The sequence below is a fragment of the Corvus kubaryi genome, unplaced genomic scaffold (assembly GCF_017639235.1).
Source record: "Corvus kubaryi isolate FWS band 111438036 unplaced genomic scaffold, C.kubaryi_AGA036_p1.0 61732, whole genome shotgun sequence".
Classification (NCBI taxonomy): Eukaryota; Metazoa; Chordata; class Aves; order Passeriformes; family Corvidae; genus Corvus; species Corvus kubaryi.
Window position 1 is genome coordinate 1 of NW_024581418.1, and position 19,766 is coordinate 19,766.

The 19,766-nt window shown below is 59.5% G+C and overlaps 4 protein-coding genes across 7 annotated transcripts; 3 read left to right on the forward strand and 1 right to left on the reverse strand.

Annotated features, from left to right (window-relative positions):
- Positions 1 to 145: 145 nt before the first annotated feature.
- On the forward strand, positions 146 to 3,942 carry LOC121672387 (filamin-C-like; the record flags this gene model as incomplete). The annotated part of the gene is made up of 7 exons (XM_042045008.1): positions 146 to 384; positions 645 to 760; positions 1,366 to 1,495; positions 1,897 to 2,073; positions 2,331 to 2,549; positions 3,173 to 3,382; positions 3,698 to 3,942. Coding segments are annotated over 7 exons (1,279 nt in total), but the record flags the coding sequence as incomplete, so codon positions are not given.
- A 601-nt stretch (positions 3,943 to 4,543) lies between these two features.
- Positions 4,544 to 6,310, forward strand: ATP6V1F (ATPase H+ transporting V1 subunit F). The gene is made up of 2 exons (XM_042045012.1): positions 4,544 to 4,874; positions 5,235 to 6,310. The coding sequence occupies exons 1-2, from the start codon at positions 4,717 to 4,719 to the stop codon at positions 5,434 to 5,436; spliced, it is 360 nt and encodes a 119-aa protein (XP_041900946.1). The 5' UTR covers positions 4,544 to 4,716; the 3' UTR covers positions 5,437 to 6,310.
- A 98-nt stretch (positions 6,311 to 6,408) lies between these two features.
- LOC121672388 (acrosin-like) lies at positions 6,409 to 14,366 on the forward strand. 3 transcript variants are annotated; one of them, XM_042045011.1, is made up of 5 exons: positions 6,409 to 10,273; positions 11,993 to 12,214; positions 12,410 to 12,669; positions 13,100 to 13,245; positions 13,797 to 14,366. In XM_042045011.1, exons 2-5 carry the CDS (start codon positions 12,015 to 12,017, stop codon positions 14,190 to 14,192), a joined length of 1,002 nt encoding a protein of 333 aa, XP_041900945.1. In that variant the 5' UTR covers positions 6,409 to 10,273; positions 11,993 to 12,014; the 3' UTR covers positions 14,193 to 14,366. The 3 variants fall into 3 exon arrangements, with proteins under 3 accessions (XP_041900945.1, XP_041900943.1, XP_041900944.1); XM_042045009.1 differs by lacking the exon at positions 6,409 to 10,273 and adding an exon at positions 11,327 to 11,699; XM_042045010.1 differs by lacking the exons at positions 6,409 to 10,273; positions 11,993 to 12,214 and adding an exon at positions 11,327 to 11,699.
- Positions 14,367 to 15,178: 812 nt separating this feature from the next.
- LOC121672394 (rab-like protein 2A) lies at positions 15,179 to 19,663 on the reverse strand. Of its 2 annotated transcripts, none has more exons than XM_042045027.1 (8): positions 19,474 to 19,663; positions 19,357 to 19,386; positions 19,153 to 19,232; positions 17,780 to 17,859; positions 16,942 to 17,053; positions 16,226 to 16,323; positions 15,898 to 16,038; positions 15,179 to 15,622 (listed from the first exon to the last, which is right to left on the reverse strand). In XM_042045027.1, the coding sequence occupies exons 1-8, from the start codon at positions 19,611 to 19,613 to the stop codon at positions 15,542 to 15,544; spliced, it is 762 nt and encodes a 253-aa protein (XP_041900961.1). In that variant the 5' UTR covers positions 19,614 to 19,663; the 3' UTR covers positions 15,179 to 15,541. The 2 variants fall into 2 exon arrangements, with proteins under 2 accessions (XP_041900961.1, XP_041900963.1); XM_042045029.1 differs by having other exon boundaries at positions 15,898 to 15,981; positions 19,474 to 19,659.
- Between the last annotated feature and the right edge of the window lie 103 nt (positions 19,664 to 19,766).

Genomic DNA, 19,766 nt, shown 5'->3' on the forward strand with positions numbered 1-19,766 from the left:
GTAGGTGCTATGTGTGTGTGGGGTGTTGGTGAAATTCAGGGTCTCTGGGTGCTGTGATGGGGGATTTGGGTAGAGTGGGGTGTGGGGGCAATGGGGGAGTGTTATGGGTGGTCTGGGTGCCATGAGTGGAATGTGGGTGCTATAGGGGGTGTGGGTGCCATGGGGAGGTGGGTGCAGGTCTATGCTGGGTGTTGCCATCCTGGGGTGCCGTTGAGGGCCAGGGTGACCCCGGTGACCCCCCCCCAGCTGAGTTCAGCATCTGGACACGTGAGGCGGGTGCCGGGGGACTCTCCATTGCCGTCGAGGGGCCCAGCAAGGCTGAGATCTCCTTTGAGGACCGCAAAGACGGCTCCTGTGGCGTCTCCTACCTGGTGCAGGAGCCAGGTGAGAGGGGGCTGCACCCCAACACTCCCAACGTCCCAACCACCCTAACATCCCCCAGGGTGCTTGGCCTGTGGTGGGGGCCACAGGACCCTCATGCGAGGAGGGACCCACATGCAAAGGTATCCCCAGTTAAGGGTGTCCCCAAGTGTGGCTGTCCCCATGAGTGGTGTCTCTGTGCATGGGAGGTCCCATGTGAGGGTGTTCTCATGTGAGTGTTCCCATGTGGGGGCTCCCCGCCTGACTATCCCCATGTCCCCCAGGTGACTACGAGGTGTCCATCAAGTTCAATGAGGAGCACATCCCTGACAGCCCCTTTGTTGTCCCTGTTGCCTCCCACTCCGATGATGCCCGACGCCTCACCGTCACCAGCCTGCAGGTACTGGGGACGCCCCCTGTGACACCCTGGGGCACCCCTGGGCTCACATATGCCCCCTGGGTCCCCAGGTCACTCTTGGGCCATTCTGGACCCCTATTGCACTCTTGGGACCCCCCACTGTGTGCCACCTTTGGGTCTCCTGTGGCACCCTTGGACCCTCTGGGGCCACCTCTCCCTCCCTCATGTTATTCTTGGGGCTGCCTCTCTCTCCCTCATGTCACCCCCTAGACCACCTTTATGCCCCTCCATGCCAGCCTTGGGACCCTCTCTGGTGCCAACCTCCTGTCCCCCGTGTCACATTGTACCCCTGTGTCACCCTTGGGACCACTGTGTGGCCCCTTTGCCACCCTTGGGATCCCCTGGAGCCACCTCTCTCTCCCACATGTCACCATTGGTCCCCTCCCTGGTGCCACCCCTGTGTCCCTTGCGTTAATCCTGGGCCACCTTGCGTCCATGTGTCACCCTTGGGCCCCATGGTGCTCCCCCTGCCCCACTGCCCTCCCACTCCCTCATGTCCCCCCATTCTCTGGGGCAAACCAGCTGGCCTCATTCATGATGTCCCCGTGTCCCCCCATGTCCCTGATGCCACCATGGTGTCCCTGCAGGAGACAGTGGCAGTGAACCAGCCAGCGTCCTTTGCGGTGCAGCTGAATGGGGCGCGTGGCGTCATCGACGCCAAAGTGCACACGCCTGCAGGGGTGGTGGAGGAGTGCTACGTGTCTGAGCTGGACAGCGGTGAGGGGACACTGCAGGGATACCATGGGGACACCAGGAGACTGGGTCTGCAGATGTGGGGCTGTGGGTGCAGGACACAGGACATGGGGACACGGGATGTGGGGACATGGGGCTTGAGAACATGGGGACATGGGGGATGGGGACAGAGTGCCATGATGGCATCCCCCAGACTAGTACCCGCTGGGGTTCTTGCATGGGGTGTGGGGACACGGGACATGGGGACACAGGACACAGGGATGTGGAGACGTGTCTGTATCCCCCTGACTGGTATGTGCTGGGGTTCCTGCTGTGCAAGAACAGGGGTGTGGGGACATGGTGGTGTGGGGACATGGCGGTGTGGGGACATGGGAACACAGGGGCATGGGGACATGAGGACATGGTGACATGTCTGTGTTCCCCAGACCGGTATGCACTGGGGTTCCTGCCACGTGAGAACGGAGTCCACTCCATTGACCTGCGCTTCAACGGGCGTCATGTGCCTGGGAGCCCCTTCAACATCCGTGTGGGCGAGCAGAGCCAGGCCGGGGACCCTGGGCTCGTCACTGCCTTTGGGCCGGGCCTCGAGGGTGGCCGCACAGGTGACACTGCTGTGGATACAAGGACAGGGATATGGCTGTGGGAGGGGGGTGGGGACGGAGACACAGCCATGGTGGTGGCAGGACAGACATGGCCATGAAATGGTGATGGGGACAGGGCCATGATGGAGATGTGGCCAGGGTGGTGGCAGAGGGGATGTGGCCATGGGAGTTGCCATGATGGGAACGTAGCGATGGGTGGTGACCACAACGGTGTCCTGGTGTCCCCCCATGATGCCATCCCCATGTCTGTGTTCCAGGGGTGCCCTCAGAGTTCCTGGTGCAGACAGCCAACGCAGGGGCAGGAGCACTGGCCGTCACCATCGATGGACCCTCCAAAGTGGAGCTGGACTGTACTGAGGTCCCTGAGGGCCACCGTGTCACCTACACCCCAATGGCCCCTGGCAACTACCTCATCTCCATCAAGTATGGGGGTCCCCACCACATTGTGGGGAGCCCCTTCAAGGCCAAGGTCACTGGTATGAATGAGGGGGGACATGGGGATGGGAAGGGACACAGGTTTGGGGAGGGACATGGGGACAGGCAGGAACATGGGAACTAGGGGGGACACGGGACTTGTGGGGGACGTGGGGATACCGGGGTCCCCACTGCATCATGGGCAGCCCCCTCAAGGCCAAGGTCACTGGTACAAATGGGGTGGGGGTAGACATGGGGATGGGGAGCATGGATAAGGGAGATGGGGGGAGGAGAATATTCAGGTCCCCAGTGTGGAGTGACAAGGGGTCAATGATGGGCATGATGGAAGGCTGCAGGAGGGCCACCCTGGAGGACCCCCAGGGTGACATGAAGGGGGGAGTTCCCAGGGGGGTGACAGTGGGTCCTGGGGGTGACGTGGTGTAGGAGCCCTGACACTTTATTGTGCCATAAATCGAGTCTCCTGATGGGAGAGAATTTGCTGAAGGTCCTTGCAAGGAGTTTAAAAGATAAAGCGAGATGTCTTCTGTAGTTTCAGGATGACATGGTGGGGGTCCCGGGAGGAGGGGGGGTTGTCCCTGGAAGATGTCCTCATGTGCCCCCAGCATGGTGTGATGGGGGGTGTCACCATGGTGGGGGCTGACAGTGTCCCCCCTGTACTCCCCAGGCCCACGGCTGTCGGGGGGACACAGTCTGCACGAGACCTCAACAGTGCTGGTAGAGCCGGTGGTGAGGGGGGGGTCACGGGGCCCCCCCGCCTTTGGGGGGGTCACCAAGGCCCCATCGGACGCCAGTCAGGTGGTGGCCCGGGGGCCAGGGCTGGCAACTGCCCGCCTGGGCCACAAGAACCACTTCACCGTGGACTGCAGCAAGGCCGGTGAGGGACGCTGGAGGTCGTGGGGGGTTGGGGTGGCTGGGAGGGGGGAGGGCATATGGGGGCTCAGCAGCGCAGTCCAGGGGCTTCTAGGGGAGTGCTGTGAGGGCTTGGATGGGAGGTGGTGGGTCTATGGGGTGTTCAGCGAATTCTGGGGGATCTTGAGAAGGGATGGGGTGGGTTAAAGTGGGGCCTGGGCATCCTGGGAGGGGATGGGGTGGGTAAGAGGGGGAGTGCGGTGAAGGGTCTGGGATGCAGGGGGGGAAGCTTGGGGTGACCCTGGGGTCTCAAGCTCACCCTGCCCCTGTCCCCCGCTAGGCACAAACATGCTGCTGGTGGGGGTGCACGGCCCCAAGGCCCCGTGCGAGGAGGTGCACGTGAAGCACGAGGGGAACCGCGTGTACACGGTGACCTACAGCGTGCGGGAGCGTGGGGAGTACGTGCTGCTGCTGCGCTGGGGTGACCGCGATGTCCCGGGGAGCCCCTTCCGTGTCACTGCGGCCTGAGACCCCCCAGGGATCTCAGGGGGTCCCAGGCCTGTCAATAAAGCACTGGGAGAGGAAGAGTGGTCCGAGTGATGACATGGGACACAACACGGAGTGGGGCTGGGAGGGTGCCAGGGTCCTAGGGGACTCTGGGGAAGGACACCAGATCTAGGGGTGTCCTGAGCAGGACATCAGAGTTCTGCGGTGTCCAGAACAGCACAGAAGGGTTTGGGGGCGGTCCTGGGGGTCCGGGGCAGGATGATGGGGCCCGGGGGGCTCCAGAGCAGGACATCGTGGTACTGGGGGGGTGCCCGGGGCGGGCTCTGGGGGCTCCAGGGTGGGATCATGAGGTCCTGGTGTGAGATGGTGGGGTCTGGAATAGAACAGTGGAGGTGGCCTGGGAAGGTCTGGGGCAGAATGACCGAGTCCTGAGGGGGCCCTAGGGGGGTTCCATGGCAGAGCAGCGGTATCCTGGGGGGCGGGGAGGCTCGGGGGGTCCCGGCAGCGCGGTCCGGGCTGCCCTGCGGGGCCCGCGCCGTCCGGTAGGGGGCGGTGTGCAGGGGAGCGCCCCGCGTCCCCGCAAGGACACGGCGCGCTGCGCATGCGCGCGGCCAGGCCGCGGGGCGGGGCCGGCGGGACCGCGAGGGGGGCGTGGCCACGGTGGGGGCGGGGCGGCGTAGGGGGCGGGGCGGCGGCGGCGGAACCCGGAAGTGGCGGCGGGTCCCGGTCGTTCCCGATCGATCCCGATCCCGACAGCCGCTCCCGGCGGCGCATCCGGATCCCGCCGGGTCCCCGCAGCGGCTTTCGGAGCGTCCTGATCCCGGCGGATTCCGTTCTCAGCGGGCCCCGGGCATGGCGGGCCGCGGGAAGCTGATCGCGGTGATGGGCGACGAGGACACGGTGACCGGGTTTCTGCTGGGCGGCATCGGGGAGCTGGACAAGCACCGGCGGCCCAACTTCCTGGTGGTGGAGAAGGAAACAAGCCTGGCCGAGATCGAGGAGACCTTCCGGTGTGCAGGGGGAACGGGGCCGGGGGGGCACGGGGCGGTCTGAGGAGGGCTCTGGGAGTGTCTCAGAAGTGTCAGGGGGATCAACAAGGTTTGGGGGGTGTCTGAGGGGTCCGTGTGTTAGTTTGTGAGTCCCTAGAGGGGTCTCTGAGGAGGATCCAGGTATATTTTGAGGCCTAGGGGGTCACAGAATTCCTGGAGGGGAAGGAGAGGGCTCCCAGGAGTCTCAGGTCAGAGTCCCAGGAGTGTTTAGGGGGATCAGGCGGCCCAAGGGGGGTCCCGAGGAACTTGTCCCACCTCGCTGGGGCGCCCGTGGTGCGCTCTCTGTGCCCCCCTCACTCTCCCTTTTTTCCCTGTTCCTAGGGGTTTCCTGGCGCGGGAGGACGTGGGGATGATCCTGATCTCGCAGGCCCTCGCGGAGCAGATCCGGCCGGCAGTCGCAGCCCATGCCCGGGCGCTGCCCGCAGTGCTCGAGATCCCCTCCAAGGACCACCCCTACGACCCGGCACGGGACTCAGTGCTGCGCCGTGCCCGGGGGCTCTTCGCACCTGATGAGCTGCGATAGAGCCCCCCAGGACTCCCCAACCCCTCCCGAGACACCCCCAAATCTCTCTCGGACCCCCTCTAAGCTCCCCCCAAACAGTTCCCCTGATACCCCCCAATATGGGCAAACCCCCACGGCACCCCCAGACTGTCCCCTCCATCCTGCGCCCGTGGCCTCTTTGTACCCAGCCACGGGTGATGGGCACTCCCAAACAGTCCCTGGTACCTTCCCAGCACCCCCAAACAGTCCCCCACCACTCCCCCAACTTCTTCACACTCGACAATCTGTGATAGCTGTCCCTGGTACCCCCAAACACCCCCTGGCACCCCACGGGGTCACAAGCCTGGCCTGGGGGTCTCCACCCGGGGGTCCCCAGCCCACGTGGGGCAGTTGTGCCCCATGCCTGGGGATCCCCACCCCAAGGAGTCCCCAGCCCATTCCATGGTGCTGCTGGGAGGCCCCTGGGGTTCCCAGGGTGTCCTTCAGGTGCTGGGGGGGCTGTGGTTGCCCCATGGGTCTGAGGGTGACGGGAAACCTGGGGTGTCTCTGACAGTGCCTGGTGGGACCACGGGGGCCTTGTGGGTGACCTGTGACCATGTCTCAGCTGTGTCCCGTGATGGGGAAGTGCCACCACTGTATCCTGCTGAATCCTGCCAGATCCTGCCTGTAGGCGGGGAGGGACAGCTGGGGGGGGAGTAAAGGATCACCCCAAGGACACTGGGAGTTGTCGCCGTGACCTTGTCACCATTCCCCCAGTTCCTCCCCAGCCTCCTCAGCCCCAGCAGAATCCTGGGAGGAAGGTTGTTATTTATTGTACCCCCCGGTGCCCAATTGTCACTTGTGTCCCCCATGTGTCCCCCCCCACAGTGTCCCCAACATGTGTGTGCTGACACCACTCATTGTCTGCTCTGCTCTGTGGGCTGCTGTGAGGGATGGGGGCATGGGAGGGACAAGCTGTGGGGCACAGTGGGGACAGAAATGGAGGGGACTCAGGGATGTGGCGCAGGAACATGCTATGGGACATGGGGGGGACAGAGACATGGAGGGCTTAGGGCACAGGAGCACCCTGAGACCCCCCCCATAACCCCCAACCTCAGGGGGGACAGCAGGGATGATCCCCTGCACCCACAGTGATCCCCAGGGCCTGAGGGGCATTGGTCTGAGAGCCTGGGGGCCCCATCCACCCAGCCCTGCCCCCATGTTTCTGTTCCCATCTCGCATGTCCCCATACCCCCTCCCGCCCCCTCAGCGGCCCATGCTGTGCCCCTGGGGACAGGGGTGATGCCTGGAGAGGTCCCTGAGGCTTGGGGGAGTTGAGGGGGAGCTCACATCTCTGGGAGGCCTGGGTGGTGGCCATGCTGGGGACACACAATGGTGGGTGGGCAAGGGTGGACACAGGTGGACACGGACACAGGTGTCACACACCCAGGGGTTTCACACACAGGCCACGCAGGTGTCTCACATACAGGTGTCACACGCATGTCACACACTCACACACAGAATCCCAGCTGGAGTGGAAGGGGCCCTCTGGTGATGATCCAGCCCAGCCCCTGCCCAGGCAGGGTCACCTGAAGCAGGTGACACTTGCCCAGGTGGGTTGGGATGTCTCCATGGAGGGAGACCCCGCACCTTCCTCGGGCAGCTGTCTCAGGGCTTGGCCCTTCCGTGATGGAGGGAAGTTCTGCCTCATGCTGAGCTGGCAGTGGGAGTGTTGGAGTTCAGGGCATGGCTCCTCATCCTGTCACTGGGTACCAGGCTGGGTCTGGCACCATCCTCATACCCTGGGGAGATTTGTGGGGATTGGTGGGATCACCCTGCACATATTTGTATGGATTGGTGCAATCCCCTCAAGTGAGAGATTTGTGTGGACACGTGAGCAGCAGTCCAAAGCCCCATGTGGACTCAGGAGCTCTGGCAGCCAGTCAGGCACAGAGAGGGCATTGCCAGGAGCAGCACGGGAGATTAAAATGGCTCCGAGCAGTGCAAGTGACCCAAAGCATCGTGGCTGGGGCAGGCAAATAGGACGTGGAGCAGCAGCAGGACATGGCATGGCAGTTCAAGCAGGAGGGTGTGTAGGAGTGCACAGACACCCTCCTGGCTCCTGAGGTGACCACACCTCGTGGGGGTTGTTTTTTTCTCTTGTCCAACTTGGTTAGACCCACCAGTAGTTTACACACTGACAAAAGCCATTGCTGGCAAGAACACGCAGACCCAGACAGAGCTCCCCAGGAAACATGCAGCTGTCCAGGTCTCCGGCTGCAGGGAGTGTCTGAGCCTACTGTTACTACTGGAGGACAGTGGAAATGACACCTGTATGTGGTGTGAATGGGTGAAGGGTCTTAAAGAGAAGGTGGAGAGGCTGAGGAGTATCAGGGAATGCAAAGGAGAAATAGCCTGGTGGAGTTGCACCCTTCCATCCAGGAGAGAAATGCAGTGGATGGAAGCTCAGGAAGAGTCAGAGTGGCCCTGACCCTCTTGCCATCAGGCAAGAGGATACTTAAAAGCTGGGGAATGGAAACATGTCCCTGCTTGGGGAGGTAGAAGAACTGGCTTCCCTCGCCTTCCCAGGTGCCCTTACAGAACAGATACAAGGTCCTGTATTTTGAGGGTCAGGCAGGTGAGAGTGAAGAAGAAGGTCTACCTGGAAGGTATCCCAGATCAGTGCAGTCAATCAGATCACAACTACGGGTATTAAGAAAAAAAGAAGGGTAGTTGCAGTCGGTGACACTTCTGAGGGGAACTGAGGACCCTGTATGCCAACCAGACCCATCCCACAGGGGAGTCTCCTACCGCCCTGGGGGCCAGGCAAGGGATATTGCTGGGAGGCTCTCTGGACTAATTCAGCCCACCAATTGCTGCCCACTGCTCGTTGTCCTCGTTGGCAGGGATGAGGTTGATGAGAAAAGTACCAGGGTAACAGAAAAGGACTTCAAGGCACTGGGTTGCCTGGTTGAAGGGACAAGAGCAGAGGTGGTGGTCTTGATTCCTTTGGTAGTAGGGATGAATGCCAAAATGATCAGGAAAACCCATGAGATGAAAAAGTGGCTTAAAGACTGGTGCCATTGGTGGAGTTTTGGGTTTTTTGGTCATGAGGTGGTTTGTATGGCACCAGGCTGGAGACAGATGGGGTTCACCTCTCTAGAAGAGGCAAAAGGGTTCCAGCCTGTGGCAGGGCTGATTGAAAGGGCTTTAAACTAGGTTTGAAGAGAGAAGGGGATGAGACCACGCTCACTAGAGATGAACCTGCGGGCAGCAGGCCAATGCTGGGGAGAAATCGATAGCCTAGCTGAAGTGCATCTACACCAATGCAGCAGTGTGGGCAACATACAGGAGGAGCTGGAGGCCATCGTGCAGCAGCAAAGCTCTGACATAGTTGCCGTCACAGGCGAGGAAGGAGAGGTGGTGTGATGACTCTGTATGTTAGGGAGTGTTTTGACTGTCTTGAGCTTTGTGGCAGTGACGATAAGTTCGCTGGGTCATGGGTGAGAATCAAGGGGAAGGCAGGTAAGGCAGATACCCTTGCGGGAGTCTGTTCTAGACCGCCCAACCAGGATGAAGAGGCGGATGAATTATTTTCTAAAGTGCTGGCTGATATTTCATGGTTGCCAGCCCTTGTTCTTGTGGGAGCCTTTAACCTGCTGGATGTCTGCTGGAAACAACATGGTGGAGAGGAGACAGTCTGAGAGGTTCCTGGAATGTGTGGAAGAGAACTTCGGATGCGGTAGGTGAGCAGCTGACCAAGGCAGGGGGGCCCGCTGGACCTGCTGTTTGCAGACTGAGAAGGGCTGCTGGAACATGTGGTGGTCAGGGCCATCTTGGGCACAGTGACCATGAAATGAAGGAGTTCTCAATCCTTGGTGAAGTAAGAAGGTGTGTCAACAAAACCTCTACCCTGGACTTTCAGAGGGCGAATTTCAGCCTATTTGGGACACTGATTTAGAAAGTGCCTTGGGAAGCAACCCTTAAAAACAAAGGGTCCCAGGAAAGCTGGGTATACATTAAGAAAGAAACCTTGAAGGTGCAGGAGCAGCCTGTCCCTATGTGACGAAAAATGAATGGGTTGGGAAGTGATTGTCCCCCTGAACTTGGCATTGGTGAGGCCACACCTCAAGTCCTGTGCCCAGTTCTCAGCCCCTCAGTTCAAGAAGGACATTGAGCGGCTGGAGTGTGTCCAGAGAAGGGCAGTGTAGCTGGGGAAGGGTCTAGAGGGTGAATCCTATGAGGAGCAGCCGAGGGAGCTGGAGAGGCTCAGCCTGGAGAAAAGGAGGCTCGGGGGGGGACCTTCTCACTCTCCAGAACTCCCTGACAGGAGGGTGGAGCCAGGTGAGGGTCAGCCTCCCAGGGAACAAGGGACACGACAAGAGGGAACAGCCTCAAGTTATGCCACAAGAGGTTCAGGTTCGACATGAAGAAAAATTTCTTCATGAAAAGGGTGGTAAACCATTGGAAGGGGCTGCCCCATGGAGTCCCAATCTCTGGAGGTGTCCAAGACTGAACGTGGCACTCAGTGCTCTGGTCTGGTTGACAGGGTGGAGACCAGGCATAGGGTGGACTCAATGGTCTAGGAGGGCTTCTCCAATGTAATTGATTCTGTGGTTCTGTGTGATTCTGTGTTTGAGATATTTGTATGGATTGATGGTATCCCCTCAGAGATTTCTGTAGATTGAAGGGATATTTGTGTGGATTGATGGAATCCTTTCTCAGCCTTCTCCAGACTAACCAGGCCCAGCTCCTGCAGTCTCTCCTCATCACCGACATGCTCCAGACCCTGAATCATCTTTGTGGCCTCCTTGACCCTCTCCAGCAGCTCCTTGTCTTTCCTGAGTTGTGGAGCCCAGGACTGAACACAACAGTCCAGGTACGGCCTCCCTCACCTGGGCAGGACAGAGGGGCAGGATGAGCTCCCTGACATGCTGGCCACGCTCTGTCCAACACCCCTGTGATGTCCCACCCAAAAGGGAAGGGAGAACCTGGGATCACAGATGTGCAGGAAGAATTTAGTATCTTTGTTAATGACAAGGATGAAGGGGTGGAGGGCACCACCAGCAGGTTTGCAGGTGACACCAAGCTGAGTGGGGCAGGTCTCCCCCTGAGGGACCTGGATGGGCTCAAGTGGTGGCCCATGGGAACCTCATGAGGTTTGACAAGACCAAGTGCAGATGCTGCGTCTGGGGCAACCTTTGGAATCAATCCAGGCTGGGAATGAGCAGAGGGAGGAGCCCTGGGAGAAGGATTTGGGGGTGCTGGTGGGTGGGGGTCTGGACACGATCCTGCCCAGAACCCCTTTGTCCTGGGCTTATCCCATAGCATGGGCAGCAGGGGATTCTCTTGGATTGTGTTGTGTGAGGGAGGTCAGGTGTGCTGACCGCCTTCCATCCAGAGAGCTGCAACTGTATTTTCCCCTATAATTTCATACTGTTATCTTTTTACCCTCAGCCATCCTCCCACAAAATACTTCAAGAAATTACAGAGCAAAAAAATGAAACTTTCAATTATTAAGGTATTTAATCAAAGTCAGATGCCTTTCTGAAATGGATGTAAATAAACATATGTAAAAGGTGAACGTAGGTGAACTAGCAGAGCACCGCTGTTTTACAGCAAGGATCACAACATTTTAAATACTCATTCAGGGTGGGAAGAAGGGCATGACAGGCTAAGTTATGGCCGGTCAGCCTGGAGAACAGAAGGTTCCAGGGAGACTTTGGTGCCCCTTCCAGTACTTAAAGGGGGCTTAGAAAAAGGCTGGAAGGGTACTTTGGACGAGAGCATGTAGTGATAGGACACAGGAAAAATGGCCTTAAGCTGAAGGTGGGCAGGTTTAGATGAGGTGTTGGGAAGGAATTTCTGACTGGGAGGGTGGGGAGGCCCTGGCACAGGTTGCTCAGGGAAGCTGTGGCTGCCCCTGGATCCCTACAAGTGTTCAAGGCCAGGCTGGACGGGGCTTGGAGCACCCTGGAATAGTGGAAGGTGTCCCTGCCCATGACAGGGATGGCACTAGGTGGTCGTTAAGAGTCCCTTCCACCCAGACCATTCCATGCCTCCATGACTCTGTGCTGCCCCTCCCTGCCATGGCCAGCACACAGAACCGGCCCCTCTGTGACAGCGGCCCTGGGCTGGGGCACTGTGAGCACCACGAAGCCTGTGGCCGCTGTGTCGGTGGCCGCACTGGAGGTGACACCGCAATCCTGGCCACTGCCACCTGCACTGGCACCGATGGCTCTGCTGGGGCTGCTCGTCCTGCTGGCCCTGGTTGGGCCCGTGGGCGGCACCTGGAATACCTGTAGGTGAATGGTCCCTCTTAGGGGGTCCCCTGTAGGGGCCCTGCATGTTCCCCACACCAGCACCACAGTGTTCCAGCCTCAGTCCCTGGAGGAGAAGCCTCAGTCCCTGGTCAGTGCCCAGCTACTGGCACAACCTGTCTGCAGAGCTGCAGCAGAACGGGGTGGAGGACAGATGTGCCCCTCAGGGGTCCCTGGTCCTCCTGCCGCTGAGTGCCAGGCAGGAAGGGATGATGGGGGACCTTCAGCCTGAGCAGCAGCAGCCACCGAGCAGAACACTGATGGCTTTGTGCTTCCAGAGGGACCTGCAGGCTCCGGCCCATGGCTTCCAACCACAGCTCTGTGGCTTCTGCTGGTGGCACTTCCCATATTGTGGGTGGCACCAGTGTCCAGCCAGGGGCCTGGCCTGGCATCGTCAGCATCCAGGCCACCTGGGAGAACGGCACGTGGCACATGTGTTCAGGTGTCCTCCTCAGCTCCCAGTGGGTCCTCACAGTTGCACACTGCTTCGCCAGGGGCGGGTAAGGAGGAGCAGGGACAGAGATGTCCCCCGAGCACGGGCAGGTGGCCAGGTCACAGCACCACATGCCACTTCCATCCTGGCTCTTTCCTCTCTGCTTCTCTCTCTGCCTTGGGAAGCAGAAGGCCGGGAAATGCTGGGCTGCTGCAGCCTGTGGCTCTGCTCCCTGTCATCCCTCTCTCCATCTGCTCTCCAGGGGCGTCTCCACGTGGGAGGTGGTGATTGGGACCACAGACCTGACTCAGCCGGGCCCCGAGTCCAAGGTGCGCCACATCCAGAGGCTCCTGGTGCACCAGCACTACGTGGCTGCCACGGCGAGGAACGACATCGCCCTGGTGGAGCTGGACCAGCCCGTGGAGTGCAGCGACTACATCCAGCTGGGCTGTGTGCCCGACGCCTCGCTCAGGGTCTCCGAGCTGAAATCCTGCTACATCGCCGGCTGGGATTTTGCCAAAGGTGGGTTCCCAAACAAGATGTGTGCGCCGAGGGTGAGCTGGGCACCCTGGGAACATGGACTGGGCACCCCAGGGACATGGGCTGGCCACAGACAGGGTCCGGCTGCAGGACGTCAGCGGGGCCGGGGCTCGGAGCAGCCCGGGCTGGGGGAAAGAGTCCTTGCCCAAGGCGGGGCGTGGAACAGGATGAGCTGTAAGGTTCCTTCCCACCTGAACAATTCCGTGACTCTGTGAAGCCTCTGGAGAGATGGGTCTGGCCCCTCCCCCAGAGCCAACAGCAGGGACACAGCTGGACACCGTCGCTCCACGGAGAAGGGGCAAAGCCAGTCCCAGAGAAGGGGCAGAGCCAGGCCCGGGGTAGGGATTCACCCCAGGCAGGGGAGAGGATGGGTACCGAGCTGCTGGGGGCTCATTCCCCTCTGTGCCCACAGCTCAGGGATCGGGCATGGTGCTGCAGGAGTCCAAGGTCCACCTCGTGGACACGGAGCTCTGCAACAGCAGCCGCTGGTACGCGGGAGTCATCCACCCCCGCAACCTGTGTGCAGGATACCCCCAGGGCAGCATCGACACCTGCCAGGTAGGAGTGTGTGACTTACTTTGCTAACACCCAGTGCAAAAATGCTTGTTTGGGGGGGTGAGTCCCTCAGCCCCCAGCAGCACAGGGACCCCCTCACCACCCAAACATGGCCCGGCATAAGCTGGGCCTGGCCTGGCATCCTCCCAGCACCAAGTCCCCACCACTGCCTGGGCTGCCCTTCATTTTCCCATCTGAGGGTCCCTCTCCCATATCCCGGGGCTGCTCTTCCCTTCCCCATCTGTCCTATGTCCCTCTGTCCTATGTCCCCTTGTCCCCAAGGCCTGGTCCTGCCCACAAAGTCCATCCAGTGCCCCCAGCAGACCCAAAGCGAGGATGTGACCCTGGAACGTTTGTCCTCCGCACATCTGGGACCAATGTGCAGAGATGGGAGAGCCCCCAAGCTGCTCCCAGCCGAGGGCCTGGAGGCTCCGGCCCCTGAGCAGAGCCTTCCCGTGCCGGGAGTGCGGACCTGACAGGGGCTGGGAGAGAGGAGCCAGCCCTGGTGCTGGCAGCAGCCCCCCACAGCCCCTGAGCCCCCTCTCCTGCCGCAGGGGGACAGCGGGGGTCCCCTCGTCTGCAAGGACAACGAAGCCGACTACTTCTGGCTCGTGGGAATGAGCAGCTGGGGCAGAGGCTGTGAGAGAGCCCGGCACCCCGGGATCTACACCTCCACTCAGCACTTCTACAACTGGATCCTGCTCCAGACGGGCCTGAGCCCAGCAGAAAGAGCCGGTCCAGCACCAGAGCCAGTCGTCACCTCGGCCCCTGAGCAGCGTCTGAAACCAGCACCAGAGGAAGACATCAGCTTGACCCCTGAGTACAGCCTGAGACCAGCGCTGACATCCTCAGGCACGTTAATGCCCATGGCATTCCCACACCAGATCCTGGTGCAATTCCGGAATCTGCTGCAGGAGTTCCTGCAGTTCCTGAAGGACAAAAAGGCTTGAGCAGCAGCGGGACGAGCAGGAGCCAGGGCTACAGTGGACCACGGCATTTCCTGCTGGGCCAAAGGTAGCCTTGGGGCCAGAAGCTTCTCTGTCCTGCCCATGCTGCTCCGCTGGGGCCACGCCGATGCTGACGTGACTGAGGTGTTGAAGTAAAGTTTCTGTGTTCACCATTAACCTTGTTTTCAGCCCTGCTCAGTGCACCCGCGGGCTCGGAGAGTCCCTGCTCTGTCTGTCCATCTGCTGTGCGCTTCACATTCATTCTTCAGCCTGCAGAGGGCTCTAGGGAAACCTCAGTGCCCCTTCCAGTGCCTGAAGCAGGTTATAATGGGGGAGAGCGGCTTTTTGCACGGGCGGGTCCTGACAGGACAAGGAGTGGTTTATATCTAGAGGAGGGGAGATTTGGATGAGGTGTTGGGAAGGAGTTTTTACTCAGGGGGTGGTGAGGCCCTGGCACAGGTTGCCCAGAGAAGCTGTGGCTGCCCCTGGATCCCTGGAAGTGTCCAAGGCCAGGTTGGACGGGGCATGGAGCAACCTGGGACAGTGGAAGGTGTTCCTGCCCATGGCAGGGGGTTGGAATGAGATGGCCTTTAAGGTCCCTTTCAAACCAAACCTTTCCATGATTCCATGAATGTCTAAGAGTGTGTGTGTGTCCAGCTCCCTGGAATGCAGCATCTTGTGCGTGCACACACACACAGACAAGAGCCATGGCCAGATCCAACAAGCTGGGACAGAACCAGCCCATGGGTGTGAGCCCACCTGTGTCAGCTGTAGGGACCTGAAAGGAGAAACCTCCTGCGCTCAGCAGCCCATGGGATCTGGCTGTTCTGGGGCAGAACAGGGACGGGAGCCCAGGAATGTTGTGGCAGAGGTCAGGGGTGGACAGAGGCAGCACTGGCTCAGCTGTGACCAGGCAGGGCTGGCCCGTGGCCTCATACCACCTGGGACGTGCCTCCTTATGGCAGCAGTGCAAGAAGGATGTCATCTCATAGCTTTGTAAAAAATATGCTTTAGTGTTTGCTTTCTGCAGCAGGAACCACTACAGCATCTGGGCAGGATCCTTCCTGCAGGTCCAAGATGGCTCACCTCTCCCAGCCAGCTTTGTCCTGAAGGAGCAGTAGGAATGAGCAATGATCCATGTGGAATCATGTGGATTCTCCCATCCCTCCCCTGAGTGAAATGTGCAGTAGTGAGGGCTGAGCCAATGAAGATCCTGCCCAGACAGGCTCCCACAAGAAGGGAAGAGGCCCAGCTGCCCATCACCACATCTCTAGGGCACGAGAAACATCACTGTCCTGTGTGCAGGCCCCAGAGATCCAGAGCCAAGGGAAAACCAGGCTCAGGGTCCAGGCCTAGGCAGATGGGGGGTCCTCTTCAGTGCAGCTCTTCCCTTCATCCAAGAAATCCTTGCTTGTCTTCTGCAGGTCAAAGCTCTGGAAAGGAGCAGGACAAGGAACTGCTGAGAAGTGACAGAGACTGCAACAACAGTATCTGCTGTGGCTCTTTTAGACTCCACCTAGGGCACTGAGAGCTCTGGTGATGGTTCCCACTTCCCCCCCCCCCAGCCCAGACATGAGCAGCACACAAAGCCCCCGGGATCACCAGAGGGCAAAGCTTCCCGTGCTGCACAGTGTCCCCCCTTTGCCACAGGGGAAAAAGAGCAGAACTGCTCATCCTTCAGGAGAAGCAGGGACAGAGGCTTCCCTACCTCCAGCTCCCGCAGGACCTCGTCCATGAAGTCTCCCGAGTGCTGTTTGTAAGCCACGGCCAGCCTGATGGCGTCGTTGAAGAGCTGGTGGGAAGGACAAGGCCCGTCACTCACAGGATGGGGCACATGGGCATTGAGTTCCTGTAGCAGATGGAGACTGTTCCCACATCCCAAGGAAAAAAAACCCTCTGCAACTCTCCATAGCCACCAGCTTCTCACATGGAGCTGAAATGATGGACCGTTTCCTGCTCTCACAGCAGCCCCCGAGCCCCTGGGCTGCCGAGGGGCCTCATGGACACCAAGCCCAGCAGCTGAACGCCCATCTCACCTTCACCACGTTGGTGCCATCAGCAGCAGACACGAAGTAAAAGGGCAAACTGAACTTCCGGGCAAAATTGAAGCTTTTCTGGGTCACCTTCATATCCACTGAGGCAGACAAAGAAGACATGGTCAGTCAGACACGGCAGGAGGTCCAGAAGGTAGGTGTCTTCTGTGTAACGTCAGCCACTGCTGACCCAGACAAGCCACAGCCCCAGCGACAGCAATCATGAACGGCTGGCTAGCATTCCTCATGAGAGGGAACCTTCCAGCCTCCTGCAGAGCCAGGTGAACAGTTTTGTCAGCAGGTGCATTGAGACACATCAGCACACAGGAGCCTGTGCAGGCTGAAGGAGCAGCACCAAGGCCATCCCTGACTGGTCCAGGGAAGCTACAGAACAGCTTTTGCCTCCTTTTGCTGCCATTTTTGACCAGGTGTTGTTCCAGCCACTTTTGGGTTCTTGCTGGATAGAATGGGCAGTGTGGTAAGGACAGAATTGGAAGAACATCACTTGAATAAAACTGAAATGGATCAAATTTGCACTTTTAACTGCTGGCGACAGAGGACAGGCACCTGTGAGACAGCAGGTGAGGTCAGCATAGTATCCAGCCCTGGAGGACTCAGGAAATCTCTGGACCCAACAGACAAGGGACATTTGTTCTCAGTCAGGACAGGAGCGAATCCCACCACAACCCTGGCAAGCTGGGAGCAGAAGGGACACTCACCATCAATCTTGTTGGCCACTACGATGCATGGAATCTCTGGGCGGAATTCCCTCAGCTCCTTGTACCAGCTGTTTAGGTTCTTGTAGGTGACCTTCCGCTGCACATCGAACACCTTCCAAAAGAGAACCACCTATCCCGGGGCCAGCCCAGGACAGCTCTGACTGACCCAGGACAGCTCTGATCACTCTGTGGGGCCAAGCTCAGGCAGCTCTGACCAACAAAGGACAGAATCCAGAATGTTCCCAGGAAGACACGACAAAGGGAACTGGGTGTTATTAGAAATGGTGAAAGAGAAAGGGACAGTATCCCCAAGCCCAGCCAGCAGGAAACAGCCCCTTGATGTCCTTTACACTGTCACTGTGTCCTGTGACAAGTCCCTGCCACCCCACAGAGGGAGCAGGCACTGGGAACAGTTTGTGCCAAGCAGGGTAAGATGTGGCCTCCTCTGTTCTGACAACTAAACCACCAGTGAAAATGACTGGTGCTCCCAAGTGGTGAGGAACAGTGGAAAGTGAGAGCGACAGGACAAACCAGGAGATCTGAGCAGGTGGGGAGCCAAGGAAACTGGGAACAGGGGCAAACATGAGGACATTGAGAAGACATCAGAGCCAGGGGATAGAGGAAAGTGTTACCAGGAGAGACAGACCAGAGCTAACCAGGTCCATCTACAGGGGGTTTATCTGGTGAGAGAAGAAAGAATAATCTAGGAAAGTTTTGTAAACCACTGGAAGAGACAAGGAACACACAGCAGTGTAACCATAAAAGTAACACAAAGGCCAAGTGCTGCTGAGACTATTCTGAGCCCAAATCCCATGGATCCCAGCTGAGACTCCCTCACCATGATGCAGGCGTGGGCCTGGTGGTAGTAGGAGGCATGCATGCTCCGGAAGCGTTCCTGGCCTGCCGTGTCCCAGAAGTCTGTAACGCAAGAACAGCTCAGAATGACACAACTCACCAAGCTCTGTTCTTCTCACAACTTACACCCAAGGGGAAAAGCCCAGCCCACCTGCTCAGGGATATAAATTGAGTTTCACCTCACCAATCTGAAACAATCCAGGGTTAAGAAATTGTGCCAAACTGGGATCTTTTCTTAGTTGGGCTCAGCTGTGGGCTGTGCTGGCACTGGCCATCAACAAAGGAGAAGCCATCAGTGACACGAGTTTTATGGGACAGCAGGACCAAGACAGGCAGAAGTGCAAAGAGCAGTAGCAATGTCTGGCACTGTCTCTAGGGATGACAATGGGAAACTGCCTAAAACTGCAGAAACTGCTGGACACTGCTGGTTTCTGGCCCAGTGATGGTCAGCCAGGGCCTTGCTGTGGGAAATGCTCCAGCTCCTCTTGCAGACATCTGACTCTGCTCTCCCAGGGGCAGGACTCACTCTGAAGTGCTGAAGGTAAGTCAGCCAGAGGCAAACAGGTCCCAGTCCCTGAAGTTCTGTGTACACCAGATATCATGAGACAAACCTGGACATGACCATGCCTTTTGCTGTTGATGCAGCTCAGGTGGAGATCCCCCACCCCTCACTGGGTTTGTAGGCTCACATCTGAGTCTGGTTCGCTGTATACATTTGAATAGCTTCAGTTAAGCACCTCAATGTAGTCACAACTCTTGTCAGCTGGACCCAAGCGTGGCACTGTGCCCAAAGCCAAACAAACCAGTTTCCTTAGGGATTCCTTTGCACTGACACTGTGTCAGACCTGTTGGACAGTGACCTTCTTAAACTGCCCAGATACAGACAGGTCCCTATCAGACCACATTTGCATTCACTGTCTATGTCACAACAAAGATGTTGAACAGTGCCAGCCCCAACCCTGACCCTGAGGGACCCCTGAGGGCCCCGACTTGTCCAGGTCTCCACAAGGACAACGAGCCATGACCAGTGACTCCATGTGGTCATCCAGACCATTTTTCATCCCCCGATTCTCCATTCATCCATCCAATCCCTGTCTCTCCAGCTCAGAGCGCCGGACATTGCGGGGACAGTGCCCAACACTTTTCCAAGCCCAGGGGGATGATGGCAGTCACTTTGCACCTGCAGCCCCGTCACAGAAGGGCACCAGTTCTGTCAGGATGTTGTAGTCTATCAAAACCCCTAAGCAAGATCCAGACCAAGATCCAAGGGGATCGATCTCCAGTTCCCAGATGTTCCCTCCGCCATGGCACCGCCAGTCCCCGGGAACACGGCATGCCCCCCCTGGCCCTACTCACCCACGCGGACCTCCTGCCCGCCCACCCGGGCGCGGTGCTGGTACAGCGTCAGGGCGAACGTGGAAAACTGCTGGGGGCGACTGCGGCGCGTTAAGGAGCCGACGGAGAGGTGCAGACCCCGTTCCGCCGCGACCACCGGGCCAAGCCGACGCCGCTTCCCGTCGTGCCTGCAGCGCTCCCCCGCTCCCCCGCTCCCAAGGATACAAGCCGTCGAGCAGGAACCGCTCCAGCAGCCTGCGGAGAGAGAACGCGCCGCCGTGAGCCCGCGGGACCCGCCGCTGCCCCCGCCCGCCCCCGCGGGGCCCTCCGCGCCCCACGCACTTGGACTTGCCCACGGCGCTGTCGCCCAGGCAGATGATCTTCACCGTCTCCTCAGCGCCGGCCGCGGCCTCATCGCGGGTCCCAGCCGGGGCTTCCTCCCGGGCCCCGTCCCCGCCGCGCTCCTCCGCCGCCGTCGCCATGGCAGCGCCTGCGCGTCCTCCGTGCCGCGCGATGAGTCCCGGTCCCGCCCCATCCCGGCTCCGCCCCATCCCGGCCCTCTGCCCCGGCCCCGCCCCATCCCGGCCCTCTGCCCCATCCCGGCCCTCTGCCCCGGCCCCGCCCCATCCCGGCCC

What these genes read in the sequence shown, in the direction of transcription:
- LOC121672388 (XM_042045009.1), top strand. Translation starts at nt 11,458, where the DNA reads ATGACTCTGTGCTGCCCCTCCCTGCCATGGCCAGCACACAGAACCGGC. An exon ending in CACTGCTTCGCCAGGGGCGG is followed by an intron (nt 12,215 to 12,409) that starts GTAAGGAGGAGC and finishes TCTGCTCTCCAG; the next exon opens with GGGCGTCTCCACGTGGGAGG. An exon ending in CGGCTGGGATTTTGCCAAAG is followed by an intron (nt 12,670 to 13,099) that starts GTGGGTTCCCAA and finishes CTGTGCCCACAG; the next exon opens with CTCAGGGATCGGGCATGGTG.
- ATP6V1F (XM_042045012.1), top strand. Translation starts at nt 4,717, where the DNA reads ATGGCGGGCCGCGGGAAGCTGATCGCGGTGATGGGCGACGAGGACACG. An exon ending in GAGATCGAGGAGACCTTCCG is followed by an intron (nt 4,875 to 5,234) that starts GTGTGCAGGGGG and finishes CCCTGTTCCTAG; the next exon opens with GGGTTTCCTGGCGCGGGAGG.
- LOC121672394 (XM_042045027.1), bottom strand. Translation starts at nt 19,613, where the DNA reads ATGGCGACGGCGGCGGAGGAGCGCGGCGGGGACGGGGCCCGGGAGGAA. An exon ending in CGGTTCCTGCTCGACGGCTT is followed by an intron (nt 19,233 to 19,356) that starts GTATCCTTGGGA and finishes AACGCGCCGCAG; the next exon opens with TCGCCCCCAGCAGTTTTCCA. An exon ending in AGGCCCACGCCTGCATCATG is followed by an intron (nt 17,054 to 17,779) that starts GTGAGGGAGTCT and finishes CTCTTTTGGAAG; the next exon opens with GTGTTCGATGTGCAGCGGAA.